General features: G+C 41.1%; 1 protein-coding gene across 1 annotated transcript in view; it reads left to right on the top strand.

Annotated features, from left to right (window-relative positions):
- The first annotated feature begins 1,180 nt into the window (after positions 1 to 1,180).
- Positions 1,181 to 20,104, top strand: part of arhgap36 (Rho GTPase activating protein 36) — a 97,334-nt gene continuing 78,410 nt past the window's right edge. Inside the window, exon 1 of the mRNA XM_029760640.1 lies at positions 1,181 to 1,646. Within this exon, the coding sequence (XP_029616500.1) occupies positions 1,599 to 1,646 (48 nt within the window). The 5' untranslated portion in view covers positions 1,181 to 1,598. The remainder of the gene's footprint in view (positions 1,647 to 20,104) is intronic.

The following is a 20,104-nucleotide window of genomic DNA, read 5'->3' as shown; positions in this document are numbered from 1 at the left end:
TGCTCCACATACGGAAAATGGTACCATTTGGGACACACATGCATCTGGGGCCTATGGCCCTCACTGTAAGAACCTACTGGAGTCTGTCGCCACCTAGTGGAAATATTACTCAATGACATCACACTGGAACTAAAAGTGACCATAGTTTTATTGACGCAGTCCTGATCCTAGAACTCGAATTCCATGGAATTGGCAGCAGTTGGAATGTTGAATGCTGAAAATCCATCCTGTATGATAAAAGTGTTCTCAGTCAAAATAACAAAAATATATGTTATACATAACCATAGCGGCAGGTAGCTTAGTGGTTAGAGCGTTGGTCCAGTAACTGAATCCTCAAGCCGACAAGGTGAAAAATGTGTCGATTTGGCCTTCAGAAAGGCACATAACCCTAATTGTTCCAGGGTCGCTATTGAATGGCAGACCCTGGCCTTGACCCCACTCGCCAAAGAATAGGATATGCAAAAAAAAATATTTCCAATTCACACATGCGTATTAATACACTTGTACATGTGTGAAATAGGACAAATGCAAGCACCCACCAAATTATTATGATTTGTTATTATTAATATTATAGATGCATCATGACACAAATACTATTGCTATTTGCAATGGAAAATCCCAGGAATCACAGAATTAAGTAATGCAATACAGAATATTCTGTGCTATTCTGGGTTTTTCATTTTTGACCTGTAATCTTAAATCATTTTGCTAATGAATAATCTACCCCTCCCTAATCCAGCTACTGCAGTATCATTATGATAAGATATATGTGTGCCAGTGTGTAAAAATATGGTATTACATACAAATTACAAGACATTATAGATTACATGGGAAATTACCTGAGGTTACGCAGGTCGGAAGTTGATCCCTGTGTGTGTGTGTGTGTGTGTTACTATTTATCAGGGTTCAGTAGGCTAAAAGTGATTGCCAACTAACTCAACCAACTCCGTCTCGCTCTCGCACGCACGCACACACACACACACACACACACACACATATATATGGACAGACTGACAAGAACGCACGCATCAGGGCTAAACTGCCAAACTCCACGTTTCCTGTTTCTGACAGCAAAGAGCGCACAGTGCGTTATCTGTCACAGAACACACACACACACACACACACACACACACACACACACACACACACACACACACACACACACACACACACACACACACACACACACTCTTTCTCTCTCACACACACATCCAGCGGCCGCAGCAGCGGCAGGCACAGGAAGAACTGAGCGCTATCTTCAGAGAGATAGAGAGAAGCAGGAGAGAGAAAGAGAGAGAGGGAGTGTGTGAGAGAGAGAGAGGGGGGGGGACCACACAACAACAAGCTCATACTGGGCTCAAGCTGTCTCTTGACTGATGGACAAATCAACAGTTGCCGTTGATGGAGTTGTTTTTACAGACGAGAATGAGAGAGAGGAAACTCTTACTGTCTAAGCATTGAGAGGAGGAGAGGATAGAAAAGAGAGGAGCGCAAAAGAGAAGAAAGTCAAGGAGGCATACCTTGGTCCCCTCTCTGAGAAGGAAAAAAAGAGACTTCTTCTTCTGTTATTAGTCTCTGATGGAATATCTTCTTCAGTGATGCAGATGGAGCAGCCTGTGCGGCAGGACATGCAGTTCTACTACGTGGTAAGTCTATGTGTGTGCGTGCGGGTGCATGTATGTGTTTCTGTGTGTGTGCGTGCCACACTTTCAACCAAAAGTAGTGCACTACATAGAGAATAAGGTGCCATTTGGAAAAAGGCTATGTTTGTCCTCCTTACTCAGTACACTCCATTCAGCACACCTTGATCATTTTTCCCTTTGGTCTAGTTTCCTTATGGCTCTTCGTTCAATAAAGCTCAATAAACTTCAGGGGCACTTGACCTTTGGAACAATATTACTACATTGCTGGCAATTGTGAATGAATGAACTTGTCACCGTCGTTCTTACATTGTGCATTAGTGCTAACCGTCATGTTACAGTAATATTGAAAGGAGAAAACCGCTTTTGCAACTTGTGTTTGTGTGTTTAGTGTGATTTTAGAAGTAGGACAAGTGGTTTGATATGACTATATCAATACAGTGAAATATATAGTAACTAAAGTACTTTTAGATTAAGGTTAATGTATTTAAAGTACATACAGTTGAAGTCGGAAGTTTACATACACCTTAGCCAAATACATTTAAACTCAGTTTTTCACAAATCCTGACATTTCATCCAAGTAAAGATTCCCTGTCTTAGGTCAGTTAGCATCACCACTTTATTTTAAGAATGTGAAATGTCAGAATAATAGTAGAGAATTATTTATTTCAGCTTTTATTTCTTTCATCACATTCCCACTGGGTCAGAAGTTTACATACACTCAATTATTATTTGGTAGCATTGCCTTTAAATTGTTTAACTTGGGTCACACGTTTCAGGTAGCCTTCCACAAGCTTCCCACAATAAATTGGGTGAATTTTTGCCCATTCCTCCTGACAGAGCTGGTGTAACTGAGTCAGGTTTGTAGGCCTCCTTGCTCGCACACACTTTTTCAGTTCTGCCCACAAATTTTCAGGGCTTTGTGATGGCCACTCCACTTGACTTTGGAAGTATGCTTTGGGTCATTGCCCATTTGGAAGACCCATTTGCGACCAAGCGACCAAACTTTAACTTCCTGACTGATGTCTTGAGATGTTGCTTCAATATATCCAGATGATTTTCCATCCTCATGATGCCATCTATTTTGTGAAGTGCACCTGTCCCTCCTGCAGCAAAGCACCCCCACAACATGATGCTGCCACCCCCGTGCTTCACGGTTGGGATGGTGTTCTTCGGCTTGCAAGCCTCCCCCTTTTTCCTCCAAACATAACAATGGTCATCATGAACCAGACTTGTGGAGGTCTACAATTTTCTGAGGTCTTGGCTGATTTCTTTTGATTTTCACATGATGTCAAGCAAAGAGGCACTGAGTTTGAAGGAAGGCCTTGAAATACATCCTCAGGTACACCTCCAATTGACTAAAATTATGTCAATTAGCCTAGCAGAAGCTTCCAAAGCCATGACATAATTTTCTGGAATTTCCCAAGCTGTTTAAAGGCACAGTCAACTGAGTGTATGTAAACGTTTGACCCACTGGAATTGTGATACAGTGAAATAATCTGTCTGTAAACAATTGTTGGAAAAATTATTTGTGTCATGCACAAAGTAGATGTCCTAACCGACTTGCCAAAACTATAGTTTGTTAACAAGAAATGTGTGGAGTGGTTGAAAAACGAGTTTTAATATCTCCAACCTAAGTGTATGTAAACTTCTGACTTCAACTGTATATGTAATACGCGTTATGGGATACATAGTAGTTTGTGTTTACTGGTGTTTTAACCTCAGACCGTCCCTGAGGGAGTACCAATGATATGAACTCGTTCATGTATTTATGGTTCAGTGAAGGGAATGACCGCATGCCACCGCTTGTAGTGGAGAGGGAATGAAACGATGCCCCTTACAAAAGTAATCCTCTCACATCGTCACATATAGCTCACACCTGACTCTTCAAGAGTTGATGTGTGTTTGTCTAACCCTCAACCTTCCACCATTGACATCCATCTTTTATTTTTTTGGGGGGGGGTGCAGTAACTGCAGTCGACTATGGTATTTTGGACGCAGTAATAGCAGAACTGCAGTAACTGCAGTTATACTGCACTGTAACTGCAATTACACTGCAAAATTACTACAGTAAAAAATATATATATATTTGTTTTGGACTGCACTCTGACTGCAATCTTCTTTTGTAAGGGTTCTTTTTAGATTTGTGTCTGGAGCATCTTTCTTAGAGCGTAATTTAACCCAGGGATTACAAAACACATAGTATTCTTCCTGGCAGACAGACAGACAGATAATTTACCGCTGACACATGTTGTTTCTAGATTAACCACTAATCTACCATAGCTAAATCCATCAAGATGGAGTATTTTTTTCACTCTGCAATAATCTGCTGTTTTTATTGGTATGCACTCAAACATTCTATATGGAATTGTGTGTGTGTCTGTATGCGTGTCAATATTTGACGTCTGTTGCTGGTGGTTAGGATATTGCCTAACGTCTTGGATGCTCAACAGTATAATGAGCACCATATGCTAATGGAAGGAAGTGGGGAGGAAGGGAAGGATGGAGAGAGTGAGAGAGGTGGAGGGAAGGAGACAGAGGCAGAGAGAGAAAGAGAGAGAGAGAGAGAGGTGGGGTGAAGGGAGTGCGCGATGGAGGGATGGCGGGATGAGGGGGAGATGGATCAAGGGAGAGGCGGAGACGCCGGAGTGAAGGGAGTGAGGCGGAGGAAAAGACAGAAGATGGAAAGAGGGGGAGAGTGGGGGTCGAGGTGGGAGAAGGGAAGTGGCATTAGGCAAGGAAGAAGAGAGAGAAGGATACTGTACTGTATGTGTCCCTTCATTAGCGTGATTGCAATCCTACTCATTTAATGGATGCACAACGACCATTTTTCTTCCCTGTTTCTTCTGCTTCTTACGCTGTTCACTGTGTTTATTCTCTCAGACGATCAGTTGTTTTCTAATTACTTTACGTGATAACCTCTCTCGCTATTTAATACCTATGTGATGTTTTTCAATGTGGACAACATAATAGGCCTACAATTATATTGACACAATGCAACATAATATTGAATGCCCTATTACTGAAGTGGGCATACTAATCTAACCAGGTGGTCTCTCAGAACTGTATTTTCTGTATTTGCTGTGGCACTGGAGCCGGATGGAGAAAGGGAGAAAGAGATGGAGGATTCTCTCAAGAGGTAGGAAAAGAGGAAGGAAAATTTGAGGTCCGAAAAATATTTCTACCAGCTAACGTCAATAAATCAACCATCTACTCGAATTTACGAGTCTACTGGGCTGGATACCTCTTCTTGATTTAGTGCTAACACACGCGTGTGCGCACACACACACGCGCACACACATACACACCAACAGAGACATTACTCTTCTGGAGTGCTACTGTGGAAAACGTCTTGGGTACATGTCTCCTTGTGTTTGCTTTACTCACCCCTCTCTAGATTTATCTGAAGGAGTTTGTCCCAGGACACACAAACAACACCCAGAGAGGTGTGCAGACATACAGACACGCCGAGAGAGACCCGTACACACACACACAGAAAAATACACACACATATGCACACAGACACGGATCTGCACGTACACGCTAACACAGCATCACAGCCGGCTACAGTACTGTACGTTCTTCCAGTGTCTCTCTGCCTTCTGAACACTCAGTCCCAGTGTGTGTGTGTGTGTGTGTGTGTGTGTAAGCGATGAGTCTCTGTCTTCTGAACATTCAGTGCCAGTGTCTCTGTAGCGTGAGATAGTGTACCATACACTCCAAAATTGGTCTTTGACTTTCCCTTTGGAAAGGGTTGTACATGGAACCCATAATGGTTCTATCTTGACCCAGGGTTCAAACTGGAACCAAAAAGGGTTCTTCAAAGATTACTCCTATGGGGACAGTAGAAGAACCCTTTTAGGTTCTAGATAACACTTTTTTGAAGAGTGCATCTGGTAATACTTATAAACGGTTTGTTGCTAAGGTAAATATTGTATTTAATTTAGTCTTTGTCCTGAGACAGGAGTTTTGAAGAAGCATTCTTATATTGGACTACTATTATCATCAAAGAGAGCTTGAGTATCTCTTCGCTCAATCATTTGTTGTTGTTCTTGGTTGGATGGTGAGCCACCCAGAAGCATTTCTTTGGGTCCTGAGAGGTGCAAAGCAACTCAACTATTGACGGTTTCTAACTCACAATGTCTGAGTACAAACCCTTCACGTGCTGTACTTTACTTAAGACCTGTTTAGACGCCCACAGTCAGCAGGCTCAACGTCAAAGCCCCATCTCCGTCAGCTTCCCCATTTCCTCTCTATTCCCAATGGAGGAATTCACACTGGACACAAAACAGCGCCCGTCTCTCTGTAGCTTTTATCACAAGATGGATGGCCATCCGGGTCTGTGGCACCATAGAGGAAAAGGTGAAAATAAGCCTTCGAAGTGACGACATTTTTGTATGGAGAGACTGTCGAATTTGGTTAACAAAGAATGTAACTGCTAATTTGCTACGTGAGGCTTATTTGATTGAATAGAAGTATGTAACACTTAGGTGGTTACGAATGCACTAATATAAGTGGACACACATGGCATTTCGGCAACTTTGAAAAAAAACGACTTCATATCGGTGTTGTGCCTGTTTTCATAGAGATAAGTAAAGGACTTATCATGGATATAACTGGTTTTAGCATGGACATTGCCATTGAGGGCTTCCACCATTTTAAAGTAGTCAACTGGGTGGGGATTCCAATGAGTTGGGAGCAATCAGCCAATGAAGAAAAATAGAAAATGGACTACTTTAAAACGGAGATAACCTTAAGGGCGCTGCCCGTGCTGTCACAGATGTTATGATGACACAAATACAAAGATGAGTCCTCTATCTCTATGACTTGTTGTTCACACACGTATCTGCCATCTCATTGGCTAGAATGGTCACACCTCCTCCAGCCTGCATTCACTCTTTGAGGAAATGTATTTCCAATGTTAGAGCGGTCACTTGAATATCTTGTCAATATAATAGACAATATTTGGTCTGCCTCTCTGATGACCACTTCCTCTTTACCTTTGACCTTTACCTGTCTCTTCCTGTTCCTGTCCGTCACTCATTGTACAATCTATAGCAGGGTTCCCGAACTATAGCAGGGTTCTCCAATTTGGCCCGCGTGTGGTTTTATTTGGCCCCCCAAGTATATATATATATTTTTGTTGTTGGACATACAAGACTGTAAAACACCAGGAAATCAGCTTCAATTGATTTTAATTTAAGAAATGTGTCCCCAAGTATTCCCCCGCATAATAGAGAGAAACTTATGATCGTATACAAATGTAAGCACAAATGATTATGTGGCGGGACACAATGCAAATAGTCCGGGTAGCCATTTGATTACCTGTTCAGGAGTCTTATGGCTTGGGGGGTAAGTTTTTTTTGTCCTAGACTTGGCACTCCGGTACCACTTACCATGTGGTAGTAGAGAGAACAGTCTATGACTGGGGTGGCTGGGGTCTTTGACAATTTTTAGGGCCTTCCACTGACACCGCCTGGTGTAGAGGTCCTGGATGGCAGGCAGCTTAGCCCCAGTGATGTACTGGGCCGTACACACTACCCCCTGTAGCGCCTTGCGGTCGGAGGCCGAGCAGTTGCCGTACCAGGCAGTGATGCAACCAGTCAGGATGCTCTCGATGTTGCAGCTGTAGAACCCATGCCAAATCTTTTCAGTCTCCTGAGGGGGAATACGTTTTGTCGTGCCCTCTTCACGACTGTCTTGGTGTGTTTGGACAATTCTAGTTTGTTGGTGATGTGGACACCAAGGAACTTGAAGCTGTCAACCTGCCCTATGATCTGATTATATAGTCGGCATTGTTCTCTAGTCATTGTCATTCATAAATCATTGATAGGTACTGTAGGTGTACAGTATGGTGAACTAGAAGACTTATCTTTTTAAAGGGACTTAACACATCCCATTTGGCCTATTCTTGAATCAAACCCACCCAACTAACTTAGCCATTTGCTCAATTATAAATGGAATGTTTTCTATTATTACTCTACCAGCCTTCCATGTAAAGCCCTCCTTAAAGAATCCTTTGAGAACCATTTTTTCTAAGAGTGTATAAGAGAAGTGAACATAAGACTCTCTGTGCACTAACTATTTAAATTGGATATAATTCAAACTTCTTAGAGAAGGATTTTGACTTTTTCTTTCTCTGGCTCCCTACTCTTTTCTAAGTAAAAAAGAGCTGCTGCTCTGAGGTCAGAGGTTATTTTATTGTGAGCATGGAATGAGCTTAAAGCTACAGTCTGTGATCTGGTTGGGAATCTGTTCAATGGTCAGTTCAGTTCTTTACCCATTTTACCCGTTTGTTGAATTTTCGAATTGCAGACTGTAGCTTTAATGCTGTTCTTTGGTCTGGTATTAAGATTAGGACAGGATAACTGAATTCCAAGTTGAATTTAGGACACTTTGATAGAGCCAACTTCATCAGACAGAATTAAATACGTGTCTGAGTTACGCACACATGCGCGCGCACACACACACACACGCACACGCTCACACAGACAGAGCAGCTAAAGACATATTCTAAGAAGATGTATGAATAAGTCATTCTCTTTAGTGTCCAGTCAATCTAACTATAAGGAGACCTATGACTAGATTACTACACATGATCTATTGAATGAATATGCATATAAATATCGGTTTCTTTTAGAGGTTAAGCGATCATAATTGATCTTATTCCATAATGTTTTCTCTGAATATATACACTGTCAGTAACAGACCTCGGTCATGACCCTCTATCAGAGAGGGCACGCACACGCACACACACACACACACACACACACACACACACACACACACACACACACACACACACACACACACACACACACACTAATCTAATAACTATCAGGCTGATGCTGAATGAGCATCCAAAGGAATGTAGGATAAACATCTCCAGATAATGCCAGAAATGTTGGGTATGCAATACACAAACATTCACACATATACCGCACGGACACACACGCATGCACACACACACATTAGTGCACTATATCGACCAGTATTGGGATAATCAATAATAGTTAGCATTGAGTTCAGGGTAAATCCATTTGAATTGAATCACTTTTTGACAGCACCCCTTATGGTTTGAACAAAACCTTCCATTCATAGAGTATTTGTCCAATGTAGAAGTTCTCACAAAGTTACTTTATGGACCTGAATGCCAAAACATTCAAGAGATAAGTGTTCAAAGTTGATCCCTTTTGCATACTCCACCTTACCATGAGACATAAATGTCTTCATTACTGGAAGAAGAAAAAAAATGGTTGAGATTGATTTAATTTAAAAGCTTACGAACAGGGCTGTCAAACTATTTAATATATATATATTTTTTTTACCATAAATTATCTAAAAATGTGTGAACTTCAATTATTTTCATATTCGCATATGTTGCATATATTTGACATCATCTGACGTTTTTGTGGTGTGCCCGCCATCGGTTGAGACACAACATTCTCTTGAATACAGGGTGGTTGTCATGTTTGGCTGATAAATGTACTAAAATTGGAATTCAATTGAAATTTCAACTTTCAAATGCTACCACAAAGATGGTTGGAGGTCCAGACTTCAGAGAGCGTTGACTTGAATAGGAATATCTGTTGTTTTAAATGACACTGTCCGTCCTCCATAGGAAACTGACTGGAATCATAGAGACATAGATAATAGAATAGACATGATCATTTAAGTTGATGTTCAACAGTGGGTGGACAGGCGGCCATCTTTGTGGTGGTAAATAGAAGTTACAATTCAAATTAGCTTTAAATTGGTGTACCAGATAATTTGCAGAATAGGTTCAGAACTTTTGCTGAACAGCACAGTTAAAAATATATGGCAAAAAGAAATCAAACTGGATGGTCTTTAGAAATAGATGGGAGGGGTTGAGGGTAGCTGAAGGATGGGATTAAAAACAAACAAAAGATAACTATTGTAAAATACACTGTGCCCATAAAATGTATAAAGTATGAATAAGCTGGAAGTAGAAGGCTAAGTGTTGTTGTCCATTAGTTTACTCCAATTAGGGGAGGGTGGTAGGGTTAGGAGAAAATAATAAAGGAATATATATTTCAAAATAAAAAAAATATATATACTGTATAAATACACAAAATATATGGGTGATTGGAAATGATGCAGACAATTAAATTGATGGAAGCCACAATCTTTCTACACTATTAAAGCTGATCTACCCCCTAAAGAAAATATATAATAATAATAATAATAATAATAATAAGGGTAACAAAAAATGTAAGAAACTCTGTTTTCGTGCACAGTAATCTATGACAATACCACTGTAGTTTCTGTGAAGCCTTCATATACACCGAGTGTACCAAACATTAGGTTGTAACCGGCCTGTGTGTAGCTGGTGTAGAGAGTCAGGCGCAGGACAGCAGATATGAGTAATCAACGTATTTACTCAAGTATACACAAATACAACACAATATACCGAGCCCACAATAACGGACCTTATACAAGACAAACAATCACTCGCAAACAACCATGGGGGAGCAGAGGGTTAAATAATGAACAAGTAATTGGGGGATTGAAACCAGGTGTGTAAAACAAAGACAAAACAAATACCAAAAGTGAATCGGCGATGGCTAGAAAGCCGGTGACGTCGACCGCCGAACGCCGCCCGAACAAGGAGAGGGACCGACTTCGGTGGAAGTCGTGATATAGGTCCCCTTTTGCCATTAGCACAGCCTCAATTCATTGGTCATGACCTCTACAAGATGTCAAAGTGGTCCACAGGGATGCTGGCCAATGTTGACTCCAATGCTTCCCACAGTTGTGTCAAGTTGGCTGGATGACCTTTGGATGGTGGACCATTCTTGATACACACGGGAAACTGTTGAAAAACCCAGCAGCGTTGCAGTTGTTGACACAAACCGGTGCGCCTGGAACCTACTACCTACCATCCTCCGTTCAAAGGCAATTCAATATTTTGTCTTGCCCATTCACCCTCTGAATGGCATACAGACACAATCAATGTCTCAATTGTCTCAAGGCTTAAAAATCCTTCTTTAACCTGCCTCCTCCCCTTCATCTAGACTGATTGAAGTGGATTTAACAAGTGACATCAATAAGGTATTATAGCTTTCAACTGGATTCACCTAGTCAGTCTATGTCATGGAAAGAGCAGGTCTTTTTAATGTTTTGTATACTCGGTGTATACTGTATATGCCAGTGCTGTGTGGACACGACTATTTGGACTTGATTTTGGACGGATATTTTGAACTAGGACTTGATATGGAACCACTATTTGGAATTACAGTCGCTATCATTTGGAATCTTTTGAACAATTGTTTGCTCTCGTAACATCCGCTATTGTGCCTTTTATGGTTTCATAGCTGAACAAGACAGCGTTCTGTTGGAACATGGTTGGCACTTTGTTGGCAGTATCCATAGCCGACCCATCATTGGACTGTTAGCCAACAATTTAATCTGTTTAAGCTGGCAACCGGGGACAGAGTGAAGGACACCAAGCACCATTTTGGAGTCTATCGTACCGAAGCTTACCATTGGCACTTGACAGAGTCTGTACGCCAACAGTGTTATCTAGCATAACATCTGACTAAATAAGCACAGCACAGGAGAAAAACTGTACCCAGAAGGCATCAGTGGCAGAGGAGAGGGGCAATGTTAGGAGATGATGGATGATGGGTGGGTTATGTTTGAGTATGTCCTGTTTAGAGAAACGCTGGTATCGTTGGAAATTAACCTGTTGGGTCAAATGTATAGGTGCAAGAGTTTTCATAACATTCAAACGCATCAGTTCCAAGCTCCCATAGACAATGAGTGGTGGTGGTGGTGGGCTACCTTTTGCGAGCATGTTTTGATGAAATACTACCGAGTTGATCAGCCAACAGATCAGCGGGTTGTTCTCTGACGGGCGGGGTCAGTTAGAGTATGTCCTGTTTAGAGAAGCCCTGGTATCCTGGCATCCTCCTCGCTGGATCTTTCTCTCCCTCTGGCACTTCCTCTCAGAGACCTCTCAGAGACCTCTGGGGATAGAGTGATAGAACAGCAGGATGACAGAGTGAGAGAGAGAGTAGAGAGAGAGAGAGAGAGTAGAGAGAGAGAGAGAGAGAGAAAGACAGAGAGAGAAATCCGGTCTGCTTTTGTTTTTTTTGTAGGCCCTGACAGTTAATCTCAGTTCGACAAAAAATAATTGTGTTCCAATTGTGTTGCCCTAGAGCACACAAAAATCTATATCTACTCCGACCTAAACATCAGCACCACAGGTAACTTCCACAAAGATGTGAACGATCTGTGAGAATGTAATTTAATTGGCAGAGAGAGAGAGAGAGAGAGAGAGAGAGAGAGAGAGAGAGAGAGAGAGAGAGAGAGAGAGAGAGAGAGAGAGAGAGAGAGAGAGAGAGAGAGAGAGAGAGAGAGAGAGAGAGAGAGAGAGAGAGATACTTATCCCTGTTATCAGTCTAGACCCCTCAAATTCCAGCCAGTTCCACAGCTTTCTTTAAATTAAAACGGATTTGTCACATGCGCCGAATACCACGGGTGTAGACTTTACCATGAAATGTTCCTTACGAGCCCTTCCCAACGATGCAGAGTAAAAAAAAAAAAAATGGTGGTGTGCTCAATTAATTATCAGCTGGAACAGAAAACCAGCAGTATTCTGGACTTCATAGGGTAAGATTTGAATACCCCTGGTCTAGACTATGAAAATTGATTTATTGTTTACTTCGCATACCACGCTCTCAAATACAGACACACACAATAACCTCAGTGTCCTAGCCATCTAGACTAGGTCTGGAGTTGAGCCATGCTTGGTTCTAGGATCTTAAGATAGATACAATGATAAATCAGGAATTTCTAATGTGATGCTCCTAATAATTTTGCACGGCCAATTTTTCAGTTTTTTATTTGTTAAAAAAGTTTGAAATATCCAATAAATTTCGTTCCACTTCATAATTGTGTCCCACTTGTTGTTGATTCTTCACAAAAAATTACAGTTTTATATCTTTATGTTTGAAGCCTGAAAGGTGGCAAAAGGTCGAAAAGTTCAAGGGGGCCGAATACTTTCGCAAGGCACTGTATATAAGGCACTGTGAAGGGATCCAGCTACCTAGAAGCTCTAGACTTCTCTTCTCAGAAACATTATATTGATGCTAATCATCCTCTATAAACATTATTGACCTATGTGATGTATAGGGTCAGCTACTTCAAAACAGTTTATCCTATGTTTGCAATGTGTAGAGCGAGTTACAAAGATTGGTTATTATTAGATTCCCAATGAACTAACTACATTCCATTTAGCTAAAAGGAAGCAATGTCACCGTGTAAAAGATAGAGATTAGGATATTAGAGAGATTATTATGTCCGTAGAGTTGGTCCTCATGCAGAGGGGAAAACATCTAATAGAACATAAACTAAACAGACTTTAAACACTAGCGTCGCTAAAAGCAGCTAACCTAACCCTAGCTTCATGTTCACATCCTGGTTCAAACCTAAACCTAACCCTTACTATGCTGCTACCATGCCTCTCACCTTTTTTGGGTTGTTGGTAAGTTCTGACACCCTATTAGGTGATTTCCTATCTGTTATCTTCATGCACAACACAACACTGACTTGGCCAGTCCTTCAGTCACGTAGGTGTGAGAAAGAAGGTATGGGTATCTGTGGTAAAACCAACACGTAAAACCAACACGGTACATTACCTCTACCACTGTGACGTTAGAGAGTGTGTGTGTGTGTGTCAGAGGAGGCTGGTGGGAGGAGCTATAAGGAGGACAGGCTCATTGTAATGGATGGAATGGAATGAATTGAAAGGTATCAAACACTTGGAAACCACATGTTTGACTCCGTTCCATTTAATACATTACAGCCATTATAATGAGCCCATCCTCCTATAGCTCCCCCCACCAGCCTCCTCTGGTGTGTATGTGTGTATTTGTGTGTTTACTGTGTCGTACTGTGCGTTTCCCTGTCAGCTCACCTGAGTTGGTCGTATGGCTATAAGGGTGAGTGGAGGAGAGGTTGAGCAATGTGTTTTTATTGGCGATTACTAACTGTCACCTGCTCACAAGTCTGGACAGAAAAGTTTAACCATCAACGTACTTTTTAATGACATTACATGCAGCATGGCGGTCCACTGTGTAAGGGTGCTATTTAACATTGGCAGCTTGACTTTTTTTCGTCGATTGATACTGCGATGTTTGGCTTTTTTTCGTCGATTGATACTGCGGTGTTTGGCTTTTCTGTATTTGAAGTGTTTTTCTCAGAAGGTTGACGCATGTGACCCGTTTCCCAGTCTCAGTGACTTGTGGTTGCACGCTTAGACTAAGGGTGACAGCAGAGTCAATGGCTTTCCTTGGTTTGAAGTTGAGTTGAGTTGGACATGTGGTTATTTGGTCATTGTAAGTGTGTGTGTGTGTGTGTGTGTGTGTGTGTGTGTGTGTGTGTGTGTGTGTGTGTGTGTGTGTGTGTGTGTGTGTGTGTGTGTGTGTGTGTGTGTGTGTGTGTGTGTGTGTGTGTGTGTCATAGTAATCAGCTCCAAAACTCATCAGGAATTTCCTGAACAAATAAACAAGTTTCACCTCCTCAATCTTTACGGAGACCTCCAGAGCGCTAGACTATACATCAACACTGGCCTCTCCTCTCCCCCCTTTTTCCCCTATCCTTGTCTCTGTATTTTATTCTATTCTAATAATTTGTTTGCCTATTGCTATATATTTTTTCATGTATTTATTTATAGGGGACAATGCACATTAATCAACACCAATATTAAAATAATGCAACATCCATGTAAATGTGCCAGGGTTAGCCAAAAGCTAATATGCACCCGTAGTCCCAGTGCAGTACAAAATACTAAATACATTACATCCAATAATATATCATTCTAACAACAACACTATCATCAACTATCGTCTTACAGATGAGGAACGAGAGATTAACTCATGTCTACAGGTTTGAGCCATGTTTTCAATTACATTTAAAAGTACAATAATCGGTGCAGCTTCTCAAGTCCATGTGCATTGCATTCCAGTATATTGTAGCTCTAACAGAGAAGGACGATTGACCGATTTTACTGTGTCGAAAAGGGACAACGCAATCCCCTCTAGTTACTGCCCTTGTTATCCTGCAGGTGCTTTCCTTGAGCATGATATGCCGGCATAGGGGTGGAAGGGCAAGACCACGCAGGATCTTAAAGACAAGGCTTGCATCTACATACTGCTTAAAGCTATCCAGACTAAATAAATTACGTTTGTAAATGATATGACAATGGTGGTAACTGTTTGATTTGTTATCAATAAGTGTTTGTTTGTAGAGTGATTCAATTGGTTTCAGAATAGTACTGTAGCTCCTGCTTGTGACCAGCGTGTGAGGCAATATTTCAGATGTGAGAAGATCATAGCCTGCATATATGGTTTGGCGGCCTCCAGAGGCCTAAAGTTAGATCATCCAAACTTGACCGTGTTAACCACAGTCATGTGTTTCCTAAATGTCAAGTTGGAGTCCAAATGACGCCGAGATACCTGAAGTTAGACACAACTATCAGATTCTCCCCATTAACAAGAACAGCTCTTTGGGAAGAATTAGAGGATTTCTTAGAGAAGCACATACAAACAGTCTTGTCAATATTTAAATACAGGCAAGAATTAGTAATCCATTTAGAAACATATACCATAGCTTCAGTTAACTTGTTAACATCTAGTTGTCTGTTTTTTGAGCGTACTTACAGAACTGTATCGTCTGCATACATCTGCATGTTAACTTGTGGGCAAGCAAGTGGGAGATCATTTATATAGATGGTAAACAGAAGGGAGCCTAATATTGACCCTTGTGGGACCCCAATGTTATAGTAAAGAGAGTCCGACTGAGTGTCCCCCAAATGAACCCTTTGACTTCTGTTTGTCAGATAGGAATACATCCAACTAATAACTTCAGTGGGACACATTAAGGGAGGGTAGTTTGGATAGGAGGACCTCATGAGCCACATTCATATGGGATTGATGTTTCAACAATACAGTACATAGAGTATATTTATTATTTGCTATTCCATTGCTGCTCATAAGCCACACGCTTCTGGTTCAAGCCAAATGTGGTGTGATCCTGTACCACTGCTGGTTTCCTAATTGTTCCACAGTGGTCAGGTGCCTTCACTTGTTATATGACAGGACAAATACATTAGACTATAATGATGCGAGGGAGGGAGAGTCTTTTTCTTATAGGTTCATAGTGTTCTTACAGTGGTCAGGTACTTGTTATATGACAGGACAAACACATGTTAGGATATCCGGTGATTTACCTCTGGCTCGCCTCCTCTGACCTCTCGTTGACCTGTTATTGGACTCTTCAAGTACATGGGACTTCCTGGTTAAATAAAGGTTGAGTAAATATATTTAAAAAATGGTCCTTTATGCCTGTATTCCAATCAAAGCTGTTAACACACTCACTTTCTGATTTACCAGATGAATCTTTGATCCACCTATTGATCTTTGATCCTCAGAGCCCCTTCCGTTTGTGTGAGGGAGTGAGTGTCGGTATTTATCAGTGTTGTAGTACAGGTCTCGAGTTCGGTCTCAAGACCACATATTGAGTGTCTCGGTGTTGTCTCGATGTCAGATACATTTGTACTCGGTCTTGACTCGGTCTCCTAATTATCAGCTTCCATTCAGTCAGCGCATAAAACCTCTTCACCAGGCCAAATATATACACTCCTTTCTTGAAACATTAATATCTTAACAGCCTTTATATCTATTCTAGACATGTTTGCGCCGTGGCAAACCTACAGGCTTTCAGTGTGTGACAGGTTTGTGATTCCGGAAGGACAGCAACCATAATACTAGCACACTCATGTAGGAGAGTGCACATTTTGTAAACACTAAGGGCCAGTGGTGTAGTGGAGGGTATACGCAGTTATAAGCCGTATACAAAAAAACAAATTCAGTGGGCATTGCTTATACCCAGTGGCGATTTTAGCATGTGAATCTTGGTGGGGCACACTCCCCAAGAAATTGCCAGAAAAGCCACTACACAACACTAAACAATACATTAATTGCACTATAACTGTGACAAAAGATTTGCCACCTGCCCTGAATGATGGATAGCCACCGTGTATTACTCACTTCTTAATCCCTACTGATGCATATCAAAGTAATATAGTGGAGGTATAGGACTTATCAATTATGTAGTACAATAGAGAAATGATGCACCAAGTAGCCTACACAATTGCAAAGCAATTGTAGGAAAGATGTTTCCACTTATGATATCTATCAGTAAATTGTAACTAAGGCAACAATGGGTATGCAAACCAGGTATTGAAAAAGTTTAGTCCAAAGTGTTGGTTAGTAGGCTATTGATGATGCACAATTGTCATCATACGCTGTTTGCATAAGGTGCGTAGACATGGATGGGCCTGGGTGGGCAGAGGCCCTTCCACTGGGGAGCAAGGCCCTAACAGGCCTACCCAATCAGATTGATGTGGGTTAACCATTGTTGTGGACTTAGACCATCACATTTTTGCCTTTTTTCTAAAAGAAAGTGGGATTTTGAGAGTGAAAATCTGACAAATCTATAGGAAAAAAACATAGGAAAACAAGATTTTTCACACAGGGTGCCTTTCCTTCGCTGGGAGGTCCGTTTGGGAACTTTTGGGCAGAATTGGAGTATACCCACTTCTCCAGGAACCATACAGGGCCGATGGAAAGACAGCAGTCACACACAGCATGATGTTGAAGGATAAGCAGTCCATAAACTCTGACATAATAAGCCAGTAGGTCCCAATCATATGAATGTGAAAACTCAACGATTAAGCATTTCCCACTCTAAATGTACAACTATTGACCTAAAGTTTAAAGTGGAACTGACAGCGTTTTAACTACTATTCAGATATGAAACAAACAAACAATCATAATATCAGTCAAAAATATCCAATTCCCAGTTTATGCTACAAAACCAACTTTATAAGAGGTTTAAAAATAGGTTTTATTTGACTCAACGTTCCATGACGTACACTAAGGCATTGTTGGCAGAATAGATCGATGCGTATCTATTTATGTAGCAAGCTAAAAACACGTAGTCTAATGTTAGCTAGATTGGTAGCTAACTAGCTAGCTGCTAGGAGTATGTCATGTCATGCCATTGGATCAGTGGGTGAGTGACTGACTTTTTACCCTAATAATGTTTTTCGGTGGCTATACACAGCTAGAGATGCAGGCGTCATTTGGTTAGCTAGCAAGAACTTGAACGACTGTTATACAGTTAGCATATCTCTTGCATTCGCAAATTCACTCTAGCTATCTACTCCGATTTCAGAGCACTCTCGTCTGAGTGTGCCAGAGCGCAACAACTACTGAATATGACCGGTGTCAGTAAATGTAGGCAAAACAAGTAATAGTTAGCCAAGTACGCTCTAGATAACATGTAAGCAACCTAACCAGCTCTGCTACGGTGAGTAAAATGGTCAGTGAGGTGTTCTCTCATTTGTGTCTGGAAGAAGCTAGCTAGCAAGCTAGCCAACTTTAGCCAGTTAGCTTGGGTGCTTTGTTGGGACAAGCATGCATTGGCCGGCAAGCTGCAGAAGGACAAGGAGGCGACAATTCCCCATCATTTATCAGGGCAATTTTGATGGCCAACTAGCTGAAAAAGTTTGAGAGGGTTTATCTAATGTTCCTGGCTAGCGTTAGTTGTTGATTTTGCTGTTGTTGATATGCATAACTGAGGGAGAGAGCGCCTACCTTTTCATGGTTGTTTGAGCAATAGGACTGTCAAGTTCCCATATGTAAGAGGACTCGCATGGTGTTTACATTTTTGCAGAAATCCATTCAGGTTTATTTTGTGGCTTTTGGCGAATACGTTCTAATTATCTGTCGCGCTGTTGCAACTTCCTGTAAACAAACAGTCCAGTTTAGAGTGGCAGGCCCATGTGGCAAATGGCTTTTTCGTATGAAGGTCTACTGTAGCTCTGATTGGCTATAGCTGTGTCAACTCCAGTCCTGGACAAGACAGATGCTTTTATTTACTGCAGTGTCTATTAATTGTCCAAACCACTTGCCCACTCTATATTGCTATAGAATTTTCACAAATGCCTTAGTATACGTAATTCCCAAACATTTTAAGAATTTATGAAAACATAAAAACGACCATATCTAAGTGGTTGCTTGTCAGACATTTGTTTTGTGTCCTATAATTCCTGGGGGTGTATATGAACATATTTTAATAAGATTTCATGCTGCTAAAATGCTGTCAGTTTCACGTTAAATGCAACAATGTTTCACACACAAGGTATTTTCAAAGAGATGGCTAACAGCAAACGCACTACAATAAAAAACACAGTTCCACTCACCAGATGATGATCATTTGAAACATAACTTTTTGTTGATAGTTATTATTCAAATAGGAGAAGCTAATTAGCAACAACATCCTCTTTGATAACACCTGCTGCAGCCGCTGCAAACAAGCCGACAAGAAATGCTGGCTAGCTAGACCGTGGGAAAACTACTGATCGCTACTGCGCAGTGGCCTGTTAGCCTTCAAGAAGGCAGACGTTTCCATACATTTCTGTAAAACCGGTCCAACTCATGAACTCAAAATGTGATTGGTTGATTCCACTGTCACTCCAAAATTTTGCCCTAATACAGTTGAATGGCAGATGCCTTATCTAGCATCTGATGGCCTAGCCAAAGGCTGATTTAGCTAGCTAGATTTATCTCTCCAGAGACCATCAAAGAAAAATCCTGATTGGATCTTTTTTCTCTTCAGTGTTAACCCTTTACTTTCCAACAAAAACTGTAGACTAAATCAGAACATCATTGAAAATAATAATATAATTATTATTATTTTTATATAATTATAATAATATATATATATATATATATATCATTATTTTAGAAATACTTAGCCCTTCTTTGGAGGCGTAGAAGCCTGATTGTTCCCCACTGTGTTTGGGTTAGTAATAATGTGTAGAGTGGCTCTATTTTCCCTCAACATAGATTTTTTTGCTATTCTTAATCCATATGTTGTTATGAAATATGAACACAGAAATACTGGACATTTTGTGGTGGTGATTTTACAAAATTACAATCATGGTCTTGTCTCGGTATTGACTCGGTCTCGAACCCCCTTTGGTCTTGGTCTTGACTCGGAATCGATTTGCTCCGGTCTTGGACTTGAATCGGTCTCGCTTTAGGTGGTCTCAAACACATGACTGGTATTTATGCAGATCACTAATTGTGCGGTCAGCTGAGGGAATGAGGACGCTATAGCAGCTTCTCTCTGAGACATGCTAATGATGGGAGCAGATTTGTCTTTCTCTGTCTCTCTCGCCACCTCTCATCTCTCCTTCTACATCCCCCTTACAGTGCCTTCGGAAAGTATTCAGACCCCTTGACTTTTTCCACATTTTGTTAAGTTACAGCCTTATTCTAAAGTTGATTAAATAAAAAAATCCTCAGCAATCTGCACACAATACCCCACGATGGCAAAGCAAAAACAAGATTAGAAATGTGAAAAAATTC

Source organism: Salmo trutta, chromosome 8, assembly GCF_901001165.1.
Source record: "Salmo trutta chromosome 8, fSalTru1.1, whole genome shotgun sequence".
Classification (NCBI taxonomy): Eukaryota; Metazoa; Chordata; class Actinopteri; order Salmoniformes; family Salmonidae; genus Salmo; species Salmo trutta.
The sequence above is the reverse complement of the archived record's forward strand: the minus strand, read 5'-3'. Positions and strand labels throughout refer to the sequence as shown.